General features: G+C 40.0%; 1 protein-coding gene across 2 annotated transcripts in view; it reads left to right on the forward strand.

Moving 5' to 3' along the window:
* The window catches only part of EIF2AK3 (eukaryotic translation initiation factor 2 alpha kinase 3), a 69669-nt gene that overhangs the window by 3467 nt on the left and 38223 nt on the right, over nucleotides 1-27979 (forward strand). For both annotated transcript variants that reach the window (XM_058683373.1, XM_058683372.1), the window contains exon 2: nucleotides 9019-9148. In XM_058683373.1, coding sequence (XP_058539356.1) covers nucleotides 9019-9148 — 130 coding nt within the window. The remainder of the gene's footprint in view (nucleotides 1-9018; nucleotides 9149-27979) is intronic.

Genomic DNA, 27979 nt, shown 5'->3' on the forward strand with positions numbered 1-27979 from the left:
TGAAAATAGAGGAGTTTTGCCTGGCAGAGAGTAAGTGATCTTGGGCAAACAGAATCTTCTAGGAAGAGATAGGCCCGTGGTTAGGAGTCTTCCTGGTAGCTTGAGATAGTATGGAAAGTTGGAGAAGCCTTGGATAAGTAAATTGATAGAGTCAACAAAAGAGACATATGCCAGGTTTATAAAACTTCTTCCTAAGTGCTCTTTAAAAAAGTGAAAAACCAGACAATATCGGCGTTGCATAATAATAGACCAATATCCTGTTTATTTAAAGGAGGAGGAACAGATTTGAATTAACCAAGCGTTTATTACAAACAGCTGTGAAGAAGAAGTATGGTACTTGCAAAACTGTTTTAAAAAGAGGGAGGTGGGGAATTAAGGTTGTTATTTTTGCTTGTTGTCTTTTGATGCCCAAGAAGCAATATGAGACCCACAGGTTCATTTTTTTTTCTCTTGGTGGAGTTTTCATTGGTTTTATCCAAACTGCTTACTCTACATCTCAAGAGCATGTAGATGAGTAAATAAACTTTTTTGTCTTTAAAAAGTAGCCAAAACATTTTTAATGTTTTATTTATTTTTTGATAGAGCCTAAGCAGGGGAGGGGCAGGGAGAGAGGGGGATAGAGGATCCAAATCGACCTCTAAACTGACAGGCTGACAGCAGTGAGCCCAATGGGGGGTTCAAACTCACAAACTGCAAGATCATGACCTGAGCCGAAGTCCCGAAGTCAGATGCTCAACCCACTGAGCCACCCAGGCGCTCTGAGGATACTCTTCTTTATTTGAACTCAGAAGCCTTTACACACTGAGGCATTTTGCAGAAAGGGGCTGGGTTTTCATCAGCTGCTGTGAGCTGTGACTCCAGCATGCTTCTTCTTTTCCTAAATACTGCCTGGGAACTTCATCTGTTTTTTTCCCCCTTTTTGTAAGAGAGGAGCTGCTGCTGGACATTTTTATTACAAAATATTATAAAATACAAAGAGGAGAACTTGTAGGTTACAGAACTAAATGTAAGGGGGGGAATTAATTTTATTTCTTTATATTTCAACCTTTTCCATTTGTAAATGGCCATTTTGATTAAAAATGGCTCCTAGAACAAAGCAGAAAGAGTGTGTCCAAAAATGTTCTAATCTCATAGAGAAAGGATATCCGGTACTCATGTTGTCTATAACATTGAAAACTTAAATGGTATTCTTTAAGGTTTAGCTGATGTGGCAAAGCTATGAAGTATAGCAGGTGATTTTTGACATCGTTTGTTTTGATTTGGGGCAGGGCTAGTCCTGTGGTATGTTTAAATAAAGGAGGTTTGATTTGAAGATTTACTTAGTAGGTGAGGACTAAGAAGTACAGTCTAATTAGTACTAGTTTGTGTTTGGACAAGAACCTATGCTTTCTTGAATAGGAGCATATGTTTAGGTGAAGATTCCTGGCTACATTAAAGCAGATTTAACCAAATTGCATTTTTATTTATTTATTTATTTATTTATTTATTTATTTATTTATTTATTTATTTATTTTTAATGTTTATTTATTTATTTTTGAGAGAGAGAGAGAGAGTGTGAGTGGGGAAGGGGCAGAAAGAGAGCGGGAAACACAGAATCCGAAGCAGGCTCCCGGCTCTGAGTTGTTAGCACAGAGCCCGATGTGGGGCTCGAACTCACAAACTGAGATCATGACCTAAGCCAAAGTCGGATGCTTAACTGACTGAGCCACCCAGGTGCCACTTTGTTTTTTTGGTTTTTTTTAAAAATTGTTTTTAATGTTTATTTATTTTTGAGAGAGAGAGAGACAGACAGACAGAGCGTGAGTGGGGAAGGGGCAGAAAGAGAGAGCCAAATTGCATTTTTAATTTTGTAGAGTTTTTTTCCCCTCTCCCTTCCCTCAAAGAAAGGAAATGTGCAATTTAAAAATAAGCAGTTGTTAATGTAGAAACTATTCACTCAATATAATGTTCTCCTGTCACCTGCTTCTCTTTCACATGGGAAATGTCTACAGGTAGTAAGCCTCCTTTAAAATTATTGTATGAAAGAATTTAGCATCTACTTACCAGACTCTGATAAACTTAATTGTAAATAGGCAGGTATTCTGGGTGTCTGAAGTCAGAGCAAACGGTTTTTCAAAATTGGATATTCATTGTGGCGTAAGGTCATTTCTGCTCAGTTGAGGGCAAATCAGAGCAATAACAGGATAGACGGCATCTTGATGAAATTTCTGGAATGAGTAAAAGCTGCACATTATAGTAATACAGTAGTTGCTATTTATGAAAACTTATCGTTAACAGAACGATAGAGTTTAAAAACCTAAATTCATGCTTCTGTCCAAAACCTCTTGTTTGGTGCACGACCTTACGCAAGTCACATCTTTCTCAGCTTCTGTTTTGTTTTTCTTTTATATGTATAACAGTGGCTGCCCTGCGAAGATGTTTCATTCAACAAACATTGCATTTCATGTAGGGGCCAGGCACTGTTAGGGCCCACGGGTGGATGCATGAGCAGCTCAGCTTGCCTGTAAGCCCCAGCTGTGACGGGGGTCATTGTGTTGAAGAATTAACTACACTAGAATGGATAGTGAGTGATATAAGAGTAGTTTGAGAATAAAGCCGATGGGGATATCGAGTGTGTGAGTCCTTGAATGTGAAGTGTCAAGGCCGCTCTAGGCTGCAAAGCCCAGAGCAGTGATTCCCAAGCCAGGGCTCCTGGATCTCCAAGGCAAAAGTGGAGATCCATGAAATTATCAGTATTTTTAAATAACTAAATGGGAAATGGATATCCAGTGAGGAGAAGCCTAATTAAACAGTCAAGTTTCTTGGCTTTGAACTAGAATTGTATCAAACTTAATATAGTAATCTTAGCTATGACTTTTAAGAAATGTTCAGTATTTTGTAATTTTTTTTTAACGTTTATTTATTTTTGAGATGGAGAGAGACAGAGCATGAACGGGGGAGGGGCAGAAAGAGAGGGAGACACAGAATCGGAAGCAGGCTCCAGGCTCTGAGCCATCAGCCCAGAGCCCGACGCGGGGCTCGAACTCACGGACCGCGAGATTGTGACCTGAGCTGAAGTCGGACGCTTAACCGACTGAGCCACCCAGGCGCCCCAAGAAATGTTCAGTATTTTGCTTGGTACTTAAGTATTTCCTCTACAAATGGGGGAGTTTATTAGAAATGATGTTTATTGTGTCAATGAAATCATTTAAGATGCAAGATAAAGAATAAAAGGGAACTTTGTTGAAAAGTTTAGAAACCTGCGTACGCCTGCGTGTGTGTGTTGCATGCACGTGGCAGTGGGATGGGGGGTTATGCCTGATTATGAAAGGCTGTATGTGCCATACGAAGCAGTGTGGCCTTTATTTGGTGAGCACAGGGAGCTTCAGGACTTTATCAGATCTCTATTATAGAAACAAAACTGTTGGAACTGCACAGGGGAGAGAGACCTGAGGCAGGAAAATACGTCAGAAAGGCTTTTGAAGGTGTTCTGATGACAAGTGAGAAACGGTTGTGGGACAAGGGCATCGGTAATGAAGAAGAAGAAGACGATTTAAAAGCTTCAGAAATAGAATCAATAGTACCTGACTGTTGTCTAAATGTAGAACGTGAGGGAGAAGGTAGACATGATGTCTCATGTAAGTGTTAAGTGACAAGGCAAATGGAGAAGGATGTGGGAGAGTAGATTCATCTGAACGCTTTGTGGCGATAACGGGTGCACCCTGCTGGAAATGGAACTAGAGCAGGTAGAGAGACGGTGGATGGTAAATACCATACAGGTTTGGGAGCCGTCATGTTCCACGTGAAGTCAAAGCCACGGGCATTGGCTAAAGCTAGAACTCCATGGCCTGCTTGCTGGAGATTGAGAGCACCAGGAATGATGGGGTGAAGGGAAGTGGCCTTGTGGAAGCCAGGGAAAGAGAAGGTCCAGAATCAAGACCCGGCCTTCAGCTGCTGCTGCAGGACAGACTTGATGAGGAGAATGGGTCTGGCATTAGGAGGAGATTGTTGAAAACCTCTCTTAAGAGTACCTTCCAAGTGGGACGCCTGGGTGGCTTAGTCGGTTGAGCATCCGACTTTGGCTCAGGTCATGATATCACGGTTCGTGAGTTCGAGCCCTGAGTCGGGCTCTGTGCTGACAGCTCAGGGCCTGGAGCCTGCTTCGGATTCTGTGTCTCCCTCTTTCTCTGCTCCTCCCCTGCTCACACTCTGTCTCTCTCTCTCTCAAAAAGAAATAAAGATTTAAAAAAAAAAAGAGTGGCTTCCAAGGATTGGGTGATGTATAAGAGAACAGTGCTCGCTGTTGAATCCTCCAAACAAATGCCTTTGTAAACTAAAGCAAGGTGTAAGTGAGGGATAGAAGTTTCAAGAGAATTAATTGACAGAGTTGATCAATAGACCTTCTTCATCCATGTCATAGATTAGTTTTTTATGCTAAGGAAATAGCCCTTTGAGGGAAGTCAGTGTTTGCCAAACTGGCCTTATAGCAAGACTCAACCTGGGGTGCTTGTCAAGTTATAGCTCCCAAGCCCTCTGGGGGTGGGACCCATGAATGTTTAATGGCTTTTAACAAGCACCCCCAGATTATTTTTATGACAGGCAAGTCTGAGTTATTCTGAACTGGTGAAATAGCTGTATCTTACCTGTGAAAAAGCAAGTGGAATGAAGCTGAGAGCAGAAGAGCAGAGCCATGGGGATGTGCACAAAGCTCCCGTTCCTAAAAAGAAGAAGAAGAAAACGCTCCAGTTCTTTCCACAGGAAATGCTGCGTCTGCAGTTCCCTTCAATTCTTGAATAAGTTAAGGGGTTATCATTCTTGTTCATAGAAACCTGAAAGTAGCATGAGTGAATTGTGGGGAGATAAAATGGCTTTATATTCTCCCTATTTGGGGAGGATATTCATTTTGCAGCTCTGATTGATGTTTGTTCTAAATGCTTACTGCTGTTCTCTGATTATCGTGCGTTCAACATTATCTGTCTACTGGATGCTTTTCTCAATCGATAGCATATGGATGAGCATCTCTCTCTTAGAATGTGATTAGATACAATAGTCCAAAGGATAGCATCTCTTTTTTGCCCCGTAGCGCTGCTCAATTTCAGCCACAGCAGAAGGGATACTTGCTTCCAGAGACATGCTTGGGAAGGAGCCCATAGTTAATGTTATGGCTAGCGGGTTGCAGACGAGCGGATGAAGGACTGTGTGTGTGTGTGTGTGTGTTGACACTTAACAGAGTTGGTAGGGGATTTACTGTTATTTCTATCAAGCAGGTTAAAATAATTAAGGGTACTGCATTCACATAGAAGAAACAGATTACATTAAATATAAAAAGGCAGTTAAGAAAGTGATATACTTATTTGTTCCTGCCCACAGGTTTGTAGTTCTTCTGATTATTGCCCAAATTTATACTTCTTCTCTGGATACAGTATATAATCTGAAAATATCTTGTTTTAAAAAAAAAACAGAATCAGGGCGCCTGGGTGGCTCAGTCAGTTTAGCGTCTGACTTAGTGCAGGCCATGATCTCGCCATTCCCAAGTTCGAGCCCCACGTCCGGCTCTGTGCTGACAGCTCAGAGCCTGGAACCTGTTTCGGATTCTGTGTCTCCCTCTCTCTCTCCCCCTCCCCTGCTCCATCTCCATCTCTCTCTCTCTCTCTCTCTCTCTCTCTCTCTCTCTCTCTCTCTCTTTCTCAAAAATAAATAAACAAAAAAATTAAAAAAATTTTTAAAAACAGAATCTTTGACTCAGTTAAAATGCACCTCATATGATAGGTTTTCAGTGAAAGAACAGTTAGATGTTAAACTTCAAGTGACTTCTTAAAGTGTATTTTTATATCCACCTAAGATACACATATCCATATCTTATTGTTGGGTTTTTCTTTGTTTTGAAGATGAGACCTAGAATTTTACCATTCTTCTCTATATACCTCTAGCCCAAATACCTACATACTCAAAAAATAAAGGTTTTTGTTGCTGTTGTTAAAGTAGAATGTCAGGGGTGATAAACAATGTTGGTTCTGAACTTTAAAAATAGTGTCTGAAGTGTTCCAGTGGTCTCCTTAATTTTTCATGGGTTAACACTGTTTGCTTATACTAAGTTTTGTTTAAATTAGAGTGGCTTTCATTCCGCTATTTATTTGTGTTTAATGATTACTGAACAGAATTAGACATTTCTACAATGGCACTAGGAACGAGGTAACTTGGCTGTGAACCTTGGAATGCTGGCTTAATTATAGATTCTCTTGCTTTTATTTGTAAATTGGCACATCTAAGGTATGGGTTTTTTTATACCCTTCATTATAAAATAATATTCTTCCTCGTAGTATCCATCTCTCCCCCAGTTCCCAACAGATCTCTTTCAAAAGCAGGGTAATGTGTGGGGAGGGGAGTTAAGTTGTTCTTTTTCTTTTGGTTAGTTATCTAAAGTCACTAGCGTTCGTAATGCAGCAAAAATCTTTATTTTCATAAATTAGATGATGAGTTACCATTTGGAAAATTCAAAATGAGAATTGGTGTATAGTTTGGGAAATAAATTAACAATTTTATTTATCCACTTGATACATTTATTCATTTGATGAACAATTAAGTGCTTTGAAAGGTTTCCAACGAGTTTATTGAGCTCTTTTGTCATGGTCAACTTCTAGCTTCACTTTGATTTTGTATGCTTTGTACTTCAAGTGAAATAGAAAAGAAGAAGTTTGTATTTATAGTCCTAAAGTGGAACATAACTATCTGTAGGTGGAATTTGCATGGCCTTTGAAGCAGAGAAACATACCTAACAAATTCCTAAAACAAGTGTACAACACAGTCTTTCATTCGACAAATATTTATTGAAGACCAGTTCTGGATCTGGGAGTGTATGTTCCAGATGGAAGGCACAGTAGCTGCAAAGGCCCTGAGGGAAAATCAGGATGAGTTTGAGGAATTGGGGTAGTCATTCCGGGGGTGCCGATTTTGGATGTGCGAACTTTGAGAAGCCTGTAAGACCACCTGAATCTGGCAGGCAGTTAGACATGTAAGTCCAGAGTTCAGGGACAGATACAAATTTGGGAATTGCCGGCATATAGTTGGTATTTTAAGCTATGAGGCTGGATGAGACCATCAGATGAAGTACATGGGGGTAGAGAACACTTTAAGAGCTAGAAGAGATGAGAAAGAACCAGAACACGAAACCGAGGAAGAGTAGCGTACAACTAAGAAAAAAAATCAGATCTTAGAACCGCATGAAGAGTGCGTTTCACGAAGGGCAAGGAGAAGGCACTGGTCGGGTGCTGCTAGAGGGTCAAGTGAACGGAGACCTGACCATGGGGTTTTTCAGTATGAAGGTTTTTAATGACCCCAACAAGAATCTTTGAAGTGGAGCGGCAGAGGCAAAATGTTGATTAGGAATAATTTAAGACAGAAAAAGGGGAGAGGATTTGGAGAGAGAATATAGAAGAACTCTTTCAAGGAGTTTTGTTCCAGAGGCAGGCAAGGAGTGGATGGAAGCTAGAGAGGAGAAAGGGTTCATTTGGTTTAACTGGTTTCATTTTTAAGTTGGGGGAAATAATACCAGGTTTGAATGCTGACAAGGATGCTCTGGGAGAGGGGGAATGATTGATGTAAGAGCAAGACAGGAGATGTGAGGACTGGCAAATAGAGATCTGTGTTCTAAACAGAAACGTCGGTAGTGGGTGGAACCATGAATGAACAGTTCACCTGCAGTGATAGCAGGGTAGGTAGAATTCTTGGGTCCCTTGCTGATAAACTGAGAGGTGTGATGGTGGGATTTCTTTTGATTATATCTGTCCCTGAGATGCCTGAGCTTAGAAGAGCTAGTGTTAGAAGTTGAGGAGAAAGGAGAAATGACATTGTCAACCTAGGACAGTGCGTGAGTATACAGACCAGAGTAGTGTGCTGTGATGGCAGAGCATCATTAATAGCCCCTTCCCCTTTGGTGGTCGTGATTAAAGTGAGCCCAGTCAGCATGGTTATGTTTTTCTTTGGCCACATTCAACTGCGCGGAAGCAAGTGAGAAAATGCAAAACGTTGGATTTAACCAGGGTCGAAGTTCTGCCAGTCAAGTGTGACAAGTGAGAGGGGACAGGGAGTAGAGGTGGAGGGAGCTAGGAAGCTACGAAGTGCTTAAAATGAAGGCCTATGGAATTTACACTGGGTAAGAAAGAGGTGAGGGCATAATGGTAGTGAAGCTCAAGGTCAAAGTGACAGGATCCCTGGTGGGGCCAGAGATTTGTGGGAATTGGGGAAGTAGAGGAAATAAGCGGGAAAGAGGGGTTGGTGGCAGAGGATGGAATGCTTGAAATTTCAGTGGGGCAGGGGAGATGCGGTGATTGGTAATGCCAAGGGCTAGGGTCTCACCTTGGCAGTGGTTGAGGCAAGGTAAACAGATAATGAAAACCCAAAGAACCTGTTAACAGTGACAGTTAAACCAGGAGCTAAAATCCTCAAAGAGTGAGGCTAGTGGCCCAAGGGTCAGTGGACAATTACTAGGAGGGGTAACGGGTGGGGCAGTCTGATCCTGAGGAGTTTTCGAGAGGAGAGAAATAGTGTGGAAATGGCAATGAGGCGCAAGGAGTGCGCCTACCCTGTCACAGGGCCCAAGGGTCAAGGGTTTTGGAAAAAAGAATTCTCTTTGCTCCGGAAACAATGTCCTCAGGAAGAGCTGGCTTTCTACTCCAGCAAGAAGGCAAGTGAACATTCAGGGAGAACTGTGTTTCAGGGTTAAGGCTTTCAGGGCTCAGGGAAGGGAAAAAGACGGCAGAACCGGGAATGTTGAGTTCCATGTGGGGATTACAGTGTGGGGACGAGGGGTGACCTGGGAGTCTGGAGCTCTTCACAAGGGATAGAAACCGATAGAGGACATACTGCAGGGTGCCTGGTGGGCTTTAGACAGATAGTAGTAGCAAGACTGTGTTTGTAAGGAGGTGGACCCTCCTCCCCCAGGCCTTGAGACGGCCTGGTGTTCTTTCCAGCGTATGCAGTCAGTGCCCAATATTGTACATATCTTTTAAACTTTGTCTTATTATTTTTTTACATTTATAGATCATTAGTGATTATCAGCACTTTAGATGGGCGGATTGCTGCCTTGGATCCTGAGAATCGTGGTAAAAAACAGTGGGATTTGGACGTGGGATCCGGCTCCTTGGTTTCATCCAGCCTCAGCAAACCAGAGGTAAGGATTTTCTATTACATATTGATTGGAAACAGTTAATAATGATTGCTGACACTTGTAGTCTGCATTTGCTTAGAGAGCTGGGGCTCAGGGCCTGATGGCCTGGGTGTGAGGTCTACCTGCCTTTTGCGAGCTGTGTCCCCTTGGGGCAATTACCTAACTTTGCTGTTCCTCAGTTCCCCTCCTGTAAAATGAGTGGGTAATGTCTTCTGCTTCTTAGGATTGTTTTGAACATTAAAGGAGTTAATCATATAAATGAGTAACTGAGAATACTGTCTGCTGTATCAATATAGCTCTTTATCTGAGCTATAACATGATCACCGTTTCTTCCACCTTATTATTGTCACAAGGTGCCTAGGAATAATAACAAATATAAGTATCTTAACTGCATCTTAATAGTTAGAAATACATGCGGCAAAATCCCATAAATTATTCCCTACATTTTCCCTCAAGTGTATACCCTAATGGTAAGCATGACATTTTCTTTGAATGTAATTTTAGACAAATTTGATTACTTGCAAAAACAAAAAAGAAACCATGCTTCTGAAACTCCTATGGCACATGACTCCAAGACTTGAGCAGGCGACACAGCTCCGCAGAGCTTCAGTGTCCTCGTCAATAAGTGAGGACACTGCTTACTTTGATGAGGTTGGGTGCGGTGCGGGTTAAATGAGGGAAATTTCTTTTTCTCACCTTTTGTCTTGACTCTGATAGATTAAGTCTCTGTCCTTTTCTAGAGCTTTCTTCTCTTGTTTAAGTCATTTAAAATAAGCCCCTCTCTTGAGTTGTGACTGCCAACACGAAAGCAGTCACCTCTGTTTTCCAGAATACTCTCAAGCCTCCTATCTTACCCGGCTGCTCCTCTGGGACACTCCCTGTGGGTGTTCTTTTTTCTCTTTCGTCACCAACTGTTCCCTTTCAAAAAGCTTTCCAGTTGGTATCAAATTTGGAAAGGACAAAACCTAACATGAGGGGCTTAAGAATGACCTGATTAGTGTTGATGGAATTTTCTGATGAAAAAACTGCTACCAGTGACCCAGCTACACTCTAATAGACCCAGCCTGGATTCCTTCCTGGAGCACCCAGGCAGGTGCTTTGGGAAATTGCCCCGCCTCCACATTTGTGTGTGCCGAGCCCTCACTGGGTTTTCATAGTGCTTACCATTTATCAGACGGTACAGTGTGCTGAAAAAAATCTGAGAATACTGAACTTCTGTTGTATTGTGAATTATTAATATAAATAGCAATTTTATTATAAATTACAATAACGTGAATCAGGTATAACATTCAGATGAATTACTACTCAAGCGAAACATTCATTGATTTGTGTTCTGCTGGGATTATGCTTGGGTATGCATGTTTTGCTTTATTTTTAAACTAGACATAAAAAGATGATCAGCAAAATCAGAAGATTGTAAGCTGTTTACATCTGAGGTAATATTACAGTGTGTTGTGGTGGTACAAAGCATGTGTGTGTTTGCAAACTAAAATATACTCACGAACGAAAGATAAATTGCATGGTATGACAAAGTAGAATGCAAATAGTTATGATGCCCTGAGTGTTATTGAGTGGGTTTAAGTTATGTTAGCTGTTTTCTTAGGTACAGTTCAACTTTCTCATTTCCTGTGGTTTATCAGGGCTCTCTTGTTTTAAGTGCTTTCCTCCCCACGTACCCCAAACCCTAGACCCTTTGGATAAAATACTTTGAAATGTTGAATCTCAAGCATATTCCCAAAGTTTCACTGTGTCACCCTGAAACAGTAAATCAAAAGCTCACTGGCCACCTTCCATGCAGGGGAAGAAGCCTGAGGCCTCTTTTCAGACCTAGATTTTCATTTTCTATTTTGTGGGGAAAAAAACAGAAAATCGAAAGATACTGCCCATCTGGGATAACATAATAGGTTTTCTAGACTTTACGGCTGCCCCAGGTTCTTGAGACCATTTCTTGAGACTATGTGTTCTCTATGTAGATAACGCTAATGACAACAACACCGTTACCGGCATTGTAACATACACGTAAGGTACTTTACACACAGTGCGATCCCCACAAAGATCCTCCTGTGGCGGATGTGTTAGGGTCATTTTGTAGAAGAGGAAACTGAAGCTCAGAGAAGTTATTTGCTTGAAATTGCAGACCAACTAGACGATAAAGCTGGGATTAAACCGAGCCTTGCCTGACCATACTCCATTCTTCAGGCTTTGGAGCCATTTCTCTATCCTGTGTGCACCTCCCCTTTACAAACTCAGGCTACTCAAAGAAATTTTAAAAAGAGTTGTTATTAAATCATTTTAAAAAATGAACCCATTGGATGAGAGCATAAATAACATTTTTATAAAGAATATTTTCCAGTTTAAAAATATTTTAGTAAGAAGCATGGCTTTGTTTTGTATTTTTATAAGTCTCTTTACTTTCCGGTTTGGTAGAAGATAACTGGATTTTCATATCTGCTTCTGCGCTCAATGTGTTGCATTGTTGTTTTGGCTGAACTATATGAAGAAAATCCAGGCACATATATATACATGGCTAGAAAAGGGAGATGTATTTTAGAAGCCTCTTCAGGTGATTGGGTCATTCTTTTTTGATACTCTACCAAAACACATGGAAGTTTCTTAAAGGTTAGTTGCACTGTAGAATCTGAAACCATATCAATGAACATTTTGTACTCTTTTACATTAACATCCATTTGTCTGTCTTGCCTTTTACTCATGCATGATGTTCTAACATCATCTGGCAAATATTGATTCAGTGAGTTATACAGATCTTCCAGATGTTGACACATTTCTTTATAGAATATTTAAAGATCAAATTCGTTATTATCCTTGGATGTAAATTTAAGAAAAAATTTTTTAAATGTGTTACTGTCACCACTGATCTCATCAGAAAAATAGTTAAGTACTGGGAAAGTATTGAGCTTACATTGGTAGATACAGGTTTTCCAAAATTCGAATTTTCATTTGAAAACTGTTTTTTTTTTTTTTTTTTTCCCCTCACAAATATGGTCGGTTGTTCTCTTTGCAGTGAGAGGTTCACTTTGTGTATTTTTGAGAAAACGTCTGACAGGTACCCAGCTCTCATAACCATCACATCCCCTCAATTTTTCGAGTAGAAATGGTGCCCTGTGAACAAACAGCCCCCAAAGTCCGTCACACAAGCGCTTTTTCCTCAAGACGTGTTTCATTCAGCGTGTGGCTAAAGTGCTAGTGTGTCCTCGACAGTCACGCCAGAAGAGTGAAAACGTGTACTCAGGTCCCAAATGAATGAAATCAACTTTTTATCGCTTCACCGGAACATTCCTGAGTGAAACTTTTCTCTCTCTCTCTCTCTCTCTCTTTTTGCCGCAAGTGTGTGCTGGTGAGAAACGCAGTGACCAGTAGTTGGGTGCTCGATGGCGTGCTAAGGCGCTGCCAGTGTTAGTCACCATTGCTTTTATACCTTCAGTGCGGATATCACCCCGGTGAGAAAGCAAGTAACACCTTCGCAGCAGAACTCTTTGACTCTCTGCACTTGTAAAAGCATCCACGGGCCACAGTCTGAGAATTGCTGAGCTAGTGTATGATAGAAATAGTATAAGAAGATTCGGAAGGCAAACAGGAATGTAGCGTGAGCTTGAGTCCTCTGGTACTCAGTAGGGTGTGCATTGCTCAACAGCTACAAGTCGTGTTCACAAGTTGGACAAAATGCCACAAAAAGAGGCTCAAAAGCTGCTATTTGAAATGCCCTAAATATGACACATAGAGTTACTATACCTTTTTAAATACATCTGATAAAATATTTTACGAAGGTCCCTAACTTTTTGTGAGCAATAGTTAATTTTCTCTTTCTGAAGCTCAGCGTTTGGTAGGGAACGGTAGTGTAGGGAGGAGGGGTAGATACAGCAGGCGAAAGGAACTGGCCTGGAGATAGAGCCAAAGCCACCCAGGTGACAATAGATAGATCCATGACTCCATGTGGGGACTCCTGTATTAGAATGGCAGTCTCTCTAAGCTTTCATCAAGAGTGGTATGAAGGAGGGGCGAGGAGTGGTATGAAGTTGGTTGAGCGTCTGACTTCAGCTCGGGTCACGATCTCACGGTCCATGGGTTCGAGCCCCGCATGGGCTCTGTGCTGACAGCTCAGAGCCTGGAGCCTGCTTCGGATTCTGTGTCTCCCTCTCTCTCTGCCCCTCCCCTGTTCACGCTCTGTCTCTCTCTGTCTCTCAAAAATACATAAATGTAAAAAAAAAAAAAAAAAAAAAAAAAGAGTGGTATGAAGAAGAAACAGATGAAACCCAGAAGGCCGGGGAAGGTGTATTCCCTGTACAGCAATTGGTAAAGCTACTTATGAATCTAATGAAGAGAATTTGATAGACTGTATAATAATTTTTGTTAACTTTTATGTGTTAAGTAATCTCTACTCCCAACGTGAAGCTCAAACTCGTGACCCCAAGATCAAAAGTCGCACACTCTACCGACCGAGTGAGCCAGGTGCCCTGACTGTTTAAATAATTTTAAAGTTATTAATGATAGAGCAGTCAGTGATGAATCACATGCAGTTTTGCTGGAATAATAAAATAAAGCCACACAGGAACTTCTCATGCTGTGTGGGATTGTGGAGGAGGGGCTGGGATTCAGGGACCTGAGTTCTCCTTTGGATTCTTCAGTTCACTGCCTATGTGGCCTGGCTAAATTCTTCAGTTCAGCAGAGTTTTAATTTCCTTCTCTGTAAAATTATGGGACTACACTAAATCCTAAAGATTGTTGTAACTTCAGGAATTAGGTAGCATCAGATACATGAAACTCCCAAATTATCGAGTGGAAGTTTTCAACTCCCCCCCCCCCTTTTTTTTTTTTTAACCACATTTAAGGCTTTAAAAAATAAAGCACAAATTCATTAGAAATTGCCATTAGGTACATATCTCATTGCCTCCTGGCCTGCTCTGATGATATTGTCCTTAAACTTTTCTAATGTAAAGGGCATATAAAATAGTATATTACGTTCTTTTAGTGGAGTTTTTATTATGTCAATGAAAAAATTGACATAGAGGATAGGAGAGATTGACAGTTCCATTAAAAACAATATTATATAATATTTAGGATCACCTGTGTGCTGCAGGGTGGTTGAGATGCCTGATCTGATTTACCATTATTTCCTCTTGACTAGGTAATTTACAAACTTTCTCAAAAGAATACTGATAATAAACCAAGCTAAAACTGGTGTGTGTGTGTGTGTGTGTGTGTGTGTGTGTGTGTGTGTGTGAGAGAGAGAGAGAGAGAGAGAGAGAGAGAGAGAGAATAAATGGTAAACCTAAGTTCACTCCATCAGCTTTAACAGTTGTGCCCTAGGTTCTAAGCCTAATGCTTATGATAATAGCTAAGAATTTTGTTTTTAATTTTTCAAAGGACCACCTGAAGTGAAGTCTGATTTGCTTTCCTCTGGTTATTTATATGCAGATTAAACCTTGAAAAAGCACTAAAGAGATTTCGCTGTGGTTCCTCACTGGTTGTCTTAAATTTTGTTTTGTAGCGTATTAGCATAGTTTTGCTTTGGGGTATCTGGGTGACACTTGGATCACACTTCACCAGATCTAAGTAGATATAATATCCTTGAACTATCTATTTGTCTACCTCTTGGAACATATTCCTAATTACAAAGACCTTCCTTATCTTTATTTAGGATGCATAATTGTATACATGTAACTCGTTTCTCCTTAGATAATACCTTTACCTTTTCTTTATTTAGAGATACCATATTTGTTTTTTTGTTTCAGTTTTCTGTTAAAATGCCTTTTTTCTTCCCCCTCTTACAAAGAACAAACAACCCTATTATAAGTCTATACTTAGAGTTTGGGGTTTTATCTTATTTTTGGCATGTTTCTCCCCAAGGGACACCGCCTTTCTGTTTCAGACAGGTGCAGAAACAGACAGCTATGATACTGGAGCTTTCCAGCCTCCTCCCCACCCCTCATCAGAATGCATTCATTGAGAAAGGCCTTGGTAGGTAGGGGGATCCTTTAGAAAAGGCATACTTTTAATAGTTAACTTGATTTGTTCACAAAGAATTCATCAGTAGACCCTTTGAGTGGTGCTTTATTAAAAGAGGATCGGTGATCTCTTTTAAAGGTTCTCTAATTTACAATGAAAGATGTCTGGTCATTTTGCAGTTTTTCATTTGTACACAAACTAGCATATTTTGAGCCTGACTGTGTCATTGAAGATTGCGGTTTATTTGGAAAAGTCACTGTTCAGTCATGTAGCAAGCCAATATGTAAATAATTGCTTAGGTTAATTGCTTTTCTTTTAATTATAGAAATAAAACCATGCTTTGATTCAATTTTGTTTTATTAATCCCTTCGCACGGCTGAAAGCATTGCTGTGAAGTAAACTAGTTTACTCTAACATGCATGTTGCCGAGTGAGAAATTGATTTGACCCTATTTTTTAGGAAATTGACTTTGCGTGCACATTATCTACTTCATGAATGTATAATGATCTAAATGAAGGCAGAGATAGTTACTGAAATCTGTGTTTTTCATCATGAATGCAAAAAGTACACTTACAAAGTGAGTCTGATAGTTTTCCTTGAGGTATTTTGTTCTATAGGTTCACTATAGGTTGAGGAAAGAAAGAATGAATGAATTAAATAATTATCTATGTAGTGTCTCAATGCTCTTGGGCATTAATTCACAATTGTTGATGATAACTAATAACACATTGCTTCGGGATTTGTTTTTTTCTCCATTTCCTTTTTTTTTTTTTAAAGCAAAAAACAAAACAAAACATTTCCTCTTAAGCATGTCACGTGGGATGCCTTCTCTGACTAATACCCAGATCTGCTGAAAGTTCTCATAATCCCTCGTGTTAGATCATCTAATTAGTTGTTAACCATGCCCCCTTCCTTAGTCTGTGAGGTACGATGCCCAGGAACACTTTCAGCAAAAAAGATTCCTTCATTCTCCCCATCACAGCAATTTCAGTATTTTCAGGGGGAAAAAAAAAGGGTTTCCTTAGCACAATGCTTCAACATTTTTTTTCTCTTAAAGTCACAAATACTTAATTCTGGTACCTAGTCATTTGGTAGGTTGCTCATTTTGGTTTATTAAAAGTTATCATTTTATGTTCCATATATAGTGTATCATTTTTGAAGAATTAAAATATACAAAAATATGCCTGTTAACTTTAATATTGTTCATCTTTGTGATCAATAAAGTACTTTACAGTCCTTCAGAATGTCTATGTGATAAAAGAGAATTTTAGGGTTGATAGAGATTTCTGGTAAATTTAAGACTGGTAAGAGTTTGATATATTTAATTCTTATATTGAATTCATCTTTAGTTAGTTTTGAGGTTTTGGTTTTTTGGTTTTGTTTTTTTTATTTGAGAGAGAGAGCAGGGAAGAGGGGTAGAGGTAGAGAGAATCTTATTTTTTTAATGTTTATTTACTTTTGAGAGAGAGAGAGAGAGAGAAAGAACACAGAGAAGCAGAGAGGGGGAGAGGGAGAATCCCAAGCAGACTCTGTGCTGTCAACGCAGAGCCCAACATGGAGCTCGGACCTGTGAACTGTGAGATCATGACCTGAGCTGAAATCAAGAATTGGATGCTTAACTGACTGAGCCACCCAGACGCCCAGAGAGAGAAAGAATCTTAAGCAGGCTCCGTGCTTAGCATGGAGCCTGACGGGAGGCTCTATCCCAAGACCCCCGGGATCAGGAACTGAGCTGAAGTCAAAAGTCTGACGTTCAACTGACTGAGCCACCCAGGCGCCCCCCAAGGCTTTGTTTTTAAATGGGGGTTGTAAATCCAGGATTGGGAAAGAAATAATTGACATGGCATAATTAAGCTCTCTACTTTCTCCGTGAATTTACTTTTGGAGCAGCTATTTAAATTCTAAAAGCTTTTTTGAAACTTTTGAAATCTGGTGTTCATGAACCTTAGTTATTTCTGAAGTTTATTTATAGAGAATAAAAGAAGGTTCAGGATGAATTTACAAGTATTCAGATTAAGAGTTTATATTTTTGTTTTAAACACTTTTAATAAGTATACGTATATACGCATACACACATGAATTACATTAGAGGTTCAAAATAACATTACGTTTACATAACAAGTCTTGTTTGATTAGTACTTCGTAGTTTGCAAAGTGATGCCAAACCCATTCATATTTCAGCCTTACATAGCCTTGTAAAATAAATACTCTTACTAGCCTCTGTTTTTCAGATTAGAAAATTAGGGCTCACAATGGGTCAGAGATGTGTCTGATGTAGTAAGTAAAGCTGAGACTCAACCCTAGATCTTTGGACTTCTCCTTGCCCTCTTTCCGATGCTTCATGCTTTTTGAAATATTTCAGTACTTACCAATGTATTTGTGTTTTGTGTACTAATAATCATAATTCTTAATGTGCTTTATCCAGAATAATTGCTGAAAGACATCATGTACGTAGCAGACTTTGCATGCTGCTCAGCATATTGTGAGCGCTTAACTGCCTCTTAGACATCCCTAGTGGAAAAGTCAAAGGTACCTGAACTTAACACATCCAAAACAGAACTCATCGTTAGTGCCATGGGAGCCTGACAGGGTGTGCACTGGGGTACAGCAGTGCCCAGGATAGATGAGACCCTTGCCCTTGTGGAACTCATGTGGTACTTTGTGGAGCCAGCTGGGGAGACAGATATGAAATAATCACAGCATAAGTAATGTAATTGAGTTGTGGTAACTGCCACATGGAAGGGTGGAACCTAGAGAGCCTTCGCAAAGGTGCCCGACCTACCTGGATAGGAGGCCGGAGAAGTCTCCCTGGAAGGGATCTCAATTTACAGCTGAGATCTAAGAGGACAAGGAGCTGTCCAGGCAAGAGATGGGCAGAGGGGTGGGGAGAGACTGCTCTGGGAGAGGCAGTAGCCTGTGTGGTGGCCTTGCTGTGGGAATTATCACAGTGTGCTCAAGGAGCTGAGAGAAGGAGAGGAAAGGCAGCAAAGACAAGGGTTGGGGGCAGTCGCAGATATGAGTCTGCTGAGCGGGGCCAGGGCCAGGTCATACTGGGTCTAGTAAGCTGTGTTGAACATTTTGGATTTTATCCTGAGCCATCAGAAGCCCTTGACGGATTTTAAGTGGGAGAGATTCCTCCATAGTCAAAACGGAAAGCATTTCTTTTTTTTTTTTTTATAGTTTTTTTTTTTTTTTAACGTTTATTTATTTTTGAGACAGAGAGAGACAGAGCATGAACGGGGGAGGGTCAGCGAGAGGGAGACACAGAATCTGAAACAGGCTCCAGGCTCTGAGCTGTCAGCACAGAGCCCGACGCGGGGCTCGAACTCACGGACCGCGAGATCATGCCCTGAGCCGAAGTCGACTGCTTAACCGACTGAGCCACCCAGGCACCGCCGGAAAGCATTTCTTGACATTCTTTTTTGCTTTGAGACTTTCAGTGAGACTCTGATGAATCAAAAGGTTGTCTCAGTGAGGCATTTGTATTTCAATCCAGTCATCTCAAACTGGGGAAGTATTTATATATATAAACATTCGTAAAGTATTCACACCAACTAACAGAACCTGGAAGAAAACAGGAGAGTGCCTAAAATCCTACTAAAGCCAGTAGACTTGAGGCACCTTTTTCTCTCAGTCTCCCCTGACTCATCACTCTGCCGGGATTTTTAAATGTTAGAATTCTAGAAGTTTGGGTGTGGGTCATCTTCTCACCCTACTCTCTTTCAAGGGGGTTGTGCCTCTGTTCCCATGACAGCAGCAGTTCTAAGTTTTCTCTTCAGCTCAGACCTCTCCTCTGAGCTGAAGACCGACTCAGGCAAATGCCTCCTTAACATCTCTACCTGGAGAGCCCTCTCAGTCTCTGGGAACTCACCACATGTCAACGCGCTCCTGCTCTTCCTCTTTGTACCTGTTCCTCGTTGACCACGACATCCTCCTTTGGTCTTAATTGAATTCTAGAGAGTGTCCAAATCCCTTTCTGTTTTGACTGTAGAGGAACTGGGGGGAACAGGGACAGGAGTGGGGAAAAGCAGGAGGCCTGTAGATCCCCAAAGCAGTAGAAACATCAGTGGTCTGGGAACCAAAAGGCACACCTTTTAAAACAGCTGGGGATACTGAATTTGCAGATCAAGTGCAGTAAGTTAACGTGAGAAGTTTTGTAAAATGGTGCAGTGTTAATTTTTGTCCAAGGTCACGTAGCAAGCAGTAGGTGAAGGCAGGGACCCAGGAATGAGGCTGGAGGAGGTGCATTCATCACCCCGAGGACCCGGCTCCATTTCATATGTTGGATGCCTGCTGTTGTCTCCCTACGTAGGTTAGCAAAACAGCTAGCATGGCCAGGAAAGGAATTGTTCAGGGAAAAAGGGGTTTCCATATAACAAAAAAAGTCAACAAGTTAACGCTTCCAAAGGAGTGTTTTTCATGTATTTTACATCTTCCCAGTCTTCGTGAATTTTATCTTTTTAGTCCTTGAGGTCATCATTAGAAGCATCAGCTGTTGTATTATTCTGGACATGCTTGGAGTTCTTGAGGTGGGAGAGAGATGTGTGCCCTTTTAGTGAATATTCTAGAATCTTTTTTCCTTTTCCTTTTCCCTTACAGGCTGTGTTCATTCTTCCTTATCTCTACTGTTGATAAACCTGAGTCTTACCACTTGCTTCTTATCACCCCTTTTGCTTACCCTCTCCTCCCTTTTCACTTTATTGCTTCTTAAACTTGTACTTGGGACTTGGCTTTTGTAGCTCTCAGGGCCAGCATGTTCTTTTTCCCTCTTTCTGAGTTAGGGAACACACTGGATGCAACTTTTTAGATTTGAAAGTGTTTAATGTTTTCTACTTGAAAAAGTAATAGTGCATGTAAATCCCATTTCCAAAACTACACGAGGGAAAGTTCTTGCTAATAAATTCAGAAAGAATATAAAATTAGAAATCATTCTTTTAGGGGCGCCTGGGTGGCGCAGTCGGTTAAGCGTCCGACTTCAGCCAGGTCACGATCTCGCGGTCCGTGAGTTCGAGCCCCGCGTCAGGCTCTGGGCTGATGGCTCGGAGCCTGGAGCCTGTTTCCGATTCTGTGTCTCCCTCTCTCTCTGCCCCTCCCCTGTTCATGCTCTGTCTCTCTCTGTCCCAAAAATAAATAAAAAACGTTGAAAAAAAAAAAAATTAAAAAAAAAAAAAAAAAAGAAATCATTCTTTTATTCCCTTTATTGAAATAATAGGTCATCAGTCGATACTAAAATGGTGAAAAGTTGATTGAACACTTTAAAATGGAGGGGTCAGGCTGACTCCTCCAAATCTACTGATGAATAATAGTAACAAATAGGACACAACACAGGGGTTGGCAAATTTTTTTGTAAAGGGCTAGAGAGTAAATATCTTGGGCTTTGTGGACCAGATGGTCTATGTAGTTGTAGTAAGAAAGCAGTACATAAATGAATAGGTGTGACTGTGTTCCCATCAGGCTTTACTGATAAAAACAGGCAGTGGGTCAGATTTGGTTTATAAGCTGGAGTTTGCTGGCCTTCAATATAATAGGAAGTATGCAGCACCACCTATGAAGTACTCTTATCGAAAAAATCCAACCTGCATCAGATCAAAGCGCCAGGTCTAATCACACACTTTTCAGAAAATGGGACAAAAGAACAAATTAAATGACATGCAAACTCCAGGCTGTGGGACATTCTATAGGATGAATAATAGTCTGGTGTCTCAAGTAAATCAGTGCGTGAAAAAGGGAGTTAAAGGGTTCTTGTGGGGAAAAAAAAAGAATCAAATGTAATATGTGGAGTTTGAATTCCTTGTTGGAGCAGACCAATTGTATAGTACATCTTTGAGACAGTCAAGGAGATTTAAATATTAGACGATTTTAAGGGATTACTCTCAATTCTGTTAAATGTGATATCGGCAGGGTAGTTACTTCTCAGCAATAAATACTGAAATATTTGTAGGTGAAATGGCATGATGTCTGGGATTTACTTTAAAACATTCTGGTAAACAAGTATATGTAGTGGGTGGGTGGGGAACAGACGAAACAATTGGCAAAATTTGGTAATTGTTGAAACTGGGTGATAGATACATGGGGGGTTATTAGTCTCTTTCTATTTTACATGTTTCAAAATGTTCAGAATAAGTTAAAGTTGAATGTACCCCAGAAAATAGATGTGTCCATGGCGGTGGTGGGTGCGTGGTACCTAGAAAAAGAAGGAAGAACCAAATTAAAAAATATATTTTATATAATTAGAAGAATTTTTGTTTTTATTTCTGGTTATATTCGTTGGAGTAGTAGCACTTCCTACATTTTTCTCTGTTGAAGTTCCTCCTGTCACTTGGAAACGGAATTCTTATTTTCACATTCTGATTTCAAATAGCACTCCCTGATTACATGTGCCACTGGTATTCATTATGCCATTTAGGTTTTGTTCAGAAATAGAAATTGAATTATTTCACTATACTGCTTTGCGATTGCATGGATAAAGATCTTGATTGGCTCTTTGGTACTGAGTTTGCCCACCAGTGTGACAACCTTTCATTTTAAAATTATGCACAGGAAAAAACAAATGGGGGGGGGGGGTTGGAAACCATAAAACAACAAGAATTTATATTTTTAAAAAGTGACTGATGGAGGAAGCAAGTCACGCAATTAGTGTGAGAAGCAGAGCAGCGAATCAGAACAAATAGCTGCTTGCAGAGACGAATCAGTGGGATGTAAAAATGCATCACCGTAACCTACATTTTTTTCTACCAAGAGATTTGCAGCTGACTATCGAGTGACTCATTCCTATGCTGGGAGGGTGAGGTAATGCTCTTGTGAGGGGTGATGTCATCTCACTACCTGAACCGCATGCATACATCATTTCTTGTGGCTCTCAAGGAAAAGCACCATCTGCTTTCACATATGCAGCCTGAAAGACTCTACAAAGATCAGTGCCAAGGTTAGCGGCCATGGGGATGACTCATCAGCAGCCAATTAGTGAAGAGCAGCTTTTTCAAAGTGAGCTTTTAAAATCACGATCTAGAAATATGACATGATGTCCTGAATCATAGAATGCTTTTTGTTGTTGTTTTGGGTTTTGCACTTTTCTCACTGAGTTAACGCTGTTGAACGTCTAACTTTTAAAATAAGGCAGTTCTTCTCAATATGGTCAATCACCTCAAATCTTCTTGGTTGTTTAAACCATATATATATGTATATATGTGTATAATTTTTTTAGTATATGTGCTGCCAAAGCGAGCACTAAACCATATTTTTTTAAGATTTTTTTATGTTTATTTATTTTTGAGAGAGCGAGAGTGCACACGATCAGGGGAGGGGCAGAGAGAGAGAGAGAGGGAGACACAGAATCCGAAGCAGGCTCCAGGCTCTGAACTGTCAGCACAGAGCTGGATGCAGGGTTCAAACTCATAAGCTGTGAGATCATGACCTGAGCCGAAGTCAGACACAACCCACTGAACCACCCAGCGCCCCTAAAACGTATTTTTAATAGCAGGATGTTTGTTTTCTTTTACATTTGGAGGCATATATATAGATCATCTTTAAAACAGAAACGAATTTTAATCTGTATTAGTTGGACAGTTTTTTGTTAGCGGTTTTTTAGTTTTTGATTTTTTTGCACTGAGGAGCCATTGTGTTTCTTAAGGATCTGCTAGTGTTTTAGGAGAAAAGAGGTTGTTAATGAAAGACGAAACAAGTCAAAATAAGTGTTATCTGTTTACTACAGACCTTCTAGCCCCTCTTCCTCTTTCTTGTAGTGATGCACACCTGCTTTCCCTGTTTGTCCTTAACTAGTGCTGCTGTTGACTTGACCAGACAACCGAACTACCCATTTTTTAACTTTATCATAATTTGAATTTACTATCTAGTAAATAGGATAGAGAATACCTAACATAATACGAAAGGGAGACGACAGTGAATACTTGATTTTCTAACTGATAGGTAATTCAAAATCGGAGAATGGGAGATCATATTGCCTACATATTGTTTTTATAGGGTATGTATACTAATGACCTAAATCCGCTCTTAATGACAACTTCAAGTTGGACATTCTACAAAAGATAAAAAGGAAAGTTTTAATTTTTAAGAAGTAAAATAAGAAAGCAAAGAATAGGGGTGCCTGGGTGGCTTGGTCGGTTAAGCATCTGACTCTTGATTTTGGGTCGGGTCATGATCTCACGGTTTTGGGTTAGAGCCCCATGTCAGGGTCTGTGCTGGCAGGGAGTGAGGAGCCTGCTTGGGATTCTCTCTCCCTCTTTCTCTGCCCCTCCCCTAGTCACACGCACACCCGTGTCTTTGCTCTCTCTCAAAATAAACACACTTAAAAAAAAAAAAAAGGATAAAATAGTAATGTGAAAACTCTGAGGTCATATGAGGTGGTATACAATACTGGTGCCATTCAAGAATTTATTTAAAATCAAATGTTTGTCAATAAAGAGTAAGAGTTGGAGATCTTTAAATACCCAGAATCAAGATGAACCTTTGCTAATGGTATCGCCTTCTGAGTTTAATTATAGAGCTCCTGCAAGACTTTTATTACCTTTCTTTTCTTTTTGACCTCTTCTTTAGAAATAATTTCCAACTACAAAAAGTTGCACGAATAAAAATGATAACAATAAAAAGAAAGGGCCAACCTTTATATACCCAGATTTACTTACCCCAAATCTTGTTTGCTTTATCATTTGAGTTGTCTCTCTTTCTCTCTTTTTTCCTCCCCCTACCCCTCCTATACACTTTTCCCCCCCTAAAACGTGTAGAGATAAATCAGCTATCCATGATGGCCTTTTGTTCTAAATGCTTCACTTGTATTCCTGATAGAGATATTCTCTTACATAATCACAGCATAGTTATCAACTTCGTAAAGTTATGTCGATACTTTAATCTAATGTCTGTATTTTTCAATTTTATCAGTTGACCTGGTACAGGCATACCTCATTTACTGTGTTTTACAGATACTGTTTTTACACATCGCAGGTTTGCGGCAACCCCGCATTGAGCAAGTCTGTCGGCACCGTTTTTCCAACAGCATTTGCTCACTTCGTGTCTCTGTGTCACCACTGGTAATTCTTGCAATATTTCAAACGTTGCCATGTATTTGTTATGGTGTTCTGTGATCAGTGACTGTGACTAGCTGAAAGCTTATATGATGGTTAGCATTTTTTAGCAAGTATTTTTTAATTAAGGTATTATGTTATTTTTTAGACATAATACTATTGCATACCTAGTAAACTACAGTACAATGTGAACATAGCTTTTATAGGCACTGAAAGACCAAAAGTTCATTTGACTTGTTTTATTGAGGTGGTGTCGAATCAAACCCACAATATCTCCGAAAGATACCTGTGATGCCTTTTATAGTGTCCTTTACCTCTAGGGTAGCCTCTGGTCTAGGGTCAGGTAGTTCATTTATTTGTCCCATTAGGCTTTCTTAATCTAGATTTTTCTACAGACTTTGTCTTTTCTGACATTGATATTTTTGAAGAATACAGTCTCTCTGCCCTTTTATTTAAAAAAAATAGACATTTCTTCATTTTGTGCTTATCCAGTGCTTCCTGGTTATTTAGATTGTACATTCTTGGCTTAGAATACTGAGTAGGTGATGTGTCCTCTCCTAGGGAATCACATCTGTCACTTATTGATGATGTTAATGTTGATCATCTGGTCAAGGTATTATCTAAATTCTCCACTCTATAATTATTGGAGTTTTTTTGCTTTTGTTTCTATGTTTAGTTTCTTGTAACTAATAAGCAGTCCGTGGGGAGACACTTTAAGACCGTGCAAATCTCCTACTCCTCATCAAAATTTCCACCTTCTTAGACTTAACACCATTGCTGAATTTTGCTTGATGCAGTCTTTACTGTGATGGTTGCGAAATGCTAAATTTTTCTAACTTCACCCCTCCCTTCATATTTGCCAGTAGACACTTAGCATTTTATTGCAGTAACAGCCCTCCCTTCTCCCCCATGTATGATTTATCTATTTGCTATCAGTATGGACTCACGAATTCTTTTTGTTTTCTTCTTCAGTACATTATAATTCAGTACTCAATTATTTTGGTCCTTAAATTGCTCAGTGACCAGATTTGGTGAATGGTATACTTCTGTTTTGAACACATCCTTACTCTCTAGAATAATAAGATTCTAAAGTCTCATCTTGTGCCTACCCTGCCCCAGCCCTTGGAATCAGACATTTCTCTGAGGAGCCTTGATTCCTTTGGTGGGAAGTAGAATTGGATAACACAACCCAGGCACTGGGTTTGGGTGTATTGCTTTCACAGCCACTGTATACACATTGTAAACATAAATGTAGAAGCATTAGCATATGGGGTAAGTATTTCTTAGAGGTACAATAAACAGTTCTTGAGAATGTAGTGCTGTCTCAGCTCATAGTTACAGCGGAAAGCAAGGTACAGTACTAAGGAATGGGCAGTTTTTTGTCAGTGATCTTACACTGCTAAAATTTTCTTGGTTTTCAAAGCAAAAACATAAGTGAAGCTAACTTGAAGGCCAGATAGGATTTCAGTGGGCATTTGTGGCACAGGAAGGTGTTCCAGGAAGAAGAAATGACATTGACAATGACATAACTGAAACAGTAACAGTAACAAATATACTTAAGTGGTGATGCCCAATTTCTGCCCATGTAGGGAATAGTAGAAGACAAGGAAGAAGAAAAGGTTGTTTGAGGTCATGTTTAGAGAACTTTGAATATCAGATTTAGGATTTGGGGTCTTTATAAGATAATAGAGAACTGTTGAAGATTTTTGAATAATGTCATAACAAGCTTAACTCTGACTCAGAAATTAATCTAGAAGATAGGTAGTGTTTGGATTGAGGAAATTGCCAGTTAAGAACTGTAAAGAGGCTGTTATAATAGTTCAGGCAGGAGGTACAAGGATTTGAACTAGGAAACGAAAGAGAGAAGTAGATTAGAATAGTGGTTTTCTACCAGCCCTTTATTTTTTTTATTTTTTATTTTTTGTATATATTTAATATGAAATTTATTGTCAAATTGGTTTCCATACAACACCCAGTGCTCATCCCAACAGGTGCCCTCCTCAGTGGGCTTTTAATATATTTTATTCAAACTTTTGGAGCTGCAAATTTAAGGATTAGAAAAGGCAGCTCTTTTTGTCAAAGCGTGCAACTAAATCAGACATATTTACTTCCTGTCAGAGAAAATCTGACTTCTTTTTATTTATTTTTTCTTTTTCTTTTTCTTTTTTTTATTTTATTTTATTTATTTATTTTTTTAAAACAAAAATTTATTTTTTATTTTTATTTTTATTTTTTTTAATTTTTATTTATTTATTTATTTTTTTTTAATATATGAAATTTACTGTCAAATTGGTTTCCATACAACACCCAGTGCTCATCCCAAAAGGTGCCCTCCTCAATACCCATCACCCACCCTGCCCTCCCTCCCACCCCCCATCAACCCTCAGTTTGTTCTCAGTTTTTAACAGTCTCTTATGCTTTGGCTCTCTCCCACTCTAACCTCTTTTTTTTTTTTTTTTTCCCTTCCCCTCCCCCATGGGTTTCTGTTACGTTTCTCAGGATCCACATAAGAGTGAAACCATATGGTATCTGTCTTTCTCTGTATGGCTTATTTCACTTAGCATCACACTCTCCACTTCCATCCACGTTGCTACAAAAGGCCATATTTCATTTTTTCTCATTGCCACGTAGTATTCCATTGTGTATATAAACCACAATTTCTTTATCCATTCATCAGTTGATGGACATTTAGGCTCTTTCCATAATTTGGCTATTGTTGAGAGTGCTGCTATAAACATTGGGGTACAAGTGCCCCTATGCATCAGTACTCCTGTATCCCTTGGATAAATTCCTAGCAGTGCTATTGCTGGGTCATAGGTCTACCAGCCCTTTAGAATCCCAGAGTGTGGGGCCGAGCTAGAGGGAGGGAGGACGTGTGAGCACTTTTAGTGACAGTATGGGCATTTTCAAATAAGTATCTCTTTAATGATAGGATTGAGGAACAAAGAAATACAAAGAGAAATTTTGTTAGAAAAAAGTTAAGGTCAACATTTTATTTGCAATTTTTTGTTGTTGTTGTTGTTGATTAAACCCATACTTCTTTTATATTCTCTTTTTCTCAAGTTTTGGGCCTGGATGATCAGGAAAACAGTGTTGTCCTTAGCTGAAGTTAAGTCAAATTGTATATATTTTAAATACCAAAAGGTCAGTGTCACAAAGCCATGCACTAATACCCATTCTCAAGAAACAAGGTGTTCATAGCCAAAACCTTTAAGAGTTACCCTGAACTCTTTTCTTTTGCTTATACTATACAGGGAATCCCCCATGAGCTCCTCTGGGCTTGGCCTTCCAGATCTGACACCCTGCCGTACCTCTGGTGCTATCAACCTAATTGGAGCCATCACATCTCTTGCCTTCGGCCTGCTCTCCATGCCTCGGCCCTTCCCGCTATAGCCCGTCCATCTTCCTTGTGCTTCCTCCAAAGTGGAGGGCGTGCTTCCACCTTATGGCCTTTGCAAAGGCTATTCCCCAGATGTCAGCATGGTTAACTGGCCCAAGTTTAGATTTTGCTCACATGTTACTTTCTCAGTAGGGTCTACCCTGTGCTCCCTGTTGACAGTCCCCCTCCCCTCCCGCACACATTTCTAGTCTCCCTTTATCTTGTTCTATTTTTTCCTGTGTTATTTATCACCTCATATACTGTGACTATTCATTATGTCGTTTGTCTCCTGACACCAGAGTTTGAACTCCACAGGGCAGTGATTTTTTTTTTTTTTTTTTAATTTGTTTTGCTCAGCGGTCTCTCCCCAAGCAACATACTCATGCCCAGCTCATAGTAGCCTCTCAATACACATTGTTAAAAGAAGGAAGGACAACTAAGAGCATAAAATCA

Source organism: Neofelis nebulosa, chromosome 9 (assembly GCF_028018385.1).
Source record: "Neofelis nebulosa isolate mNeoNeb1 chromosome 9, mNeoNeb1.pri, whole genome shotgun sequence".
NCBI classification, from domain to species: Eukaryota; Metazoa; Chordata; class Mammalia; order Carnivora; family Felidae; genus Neofelis; species Neofelis nebulosa.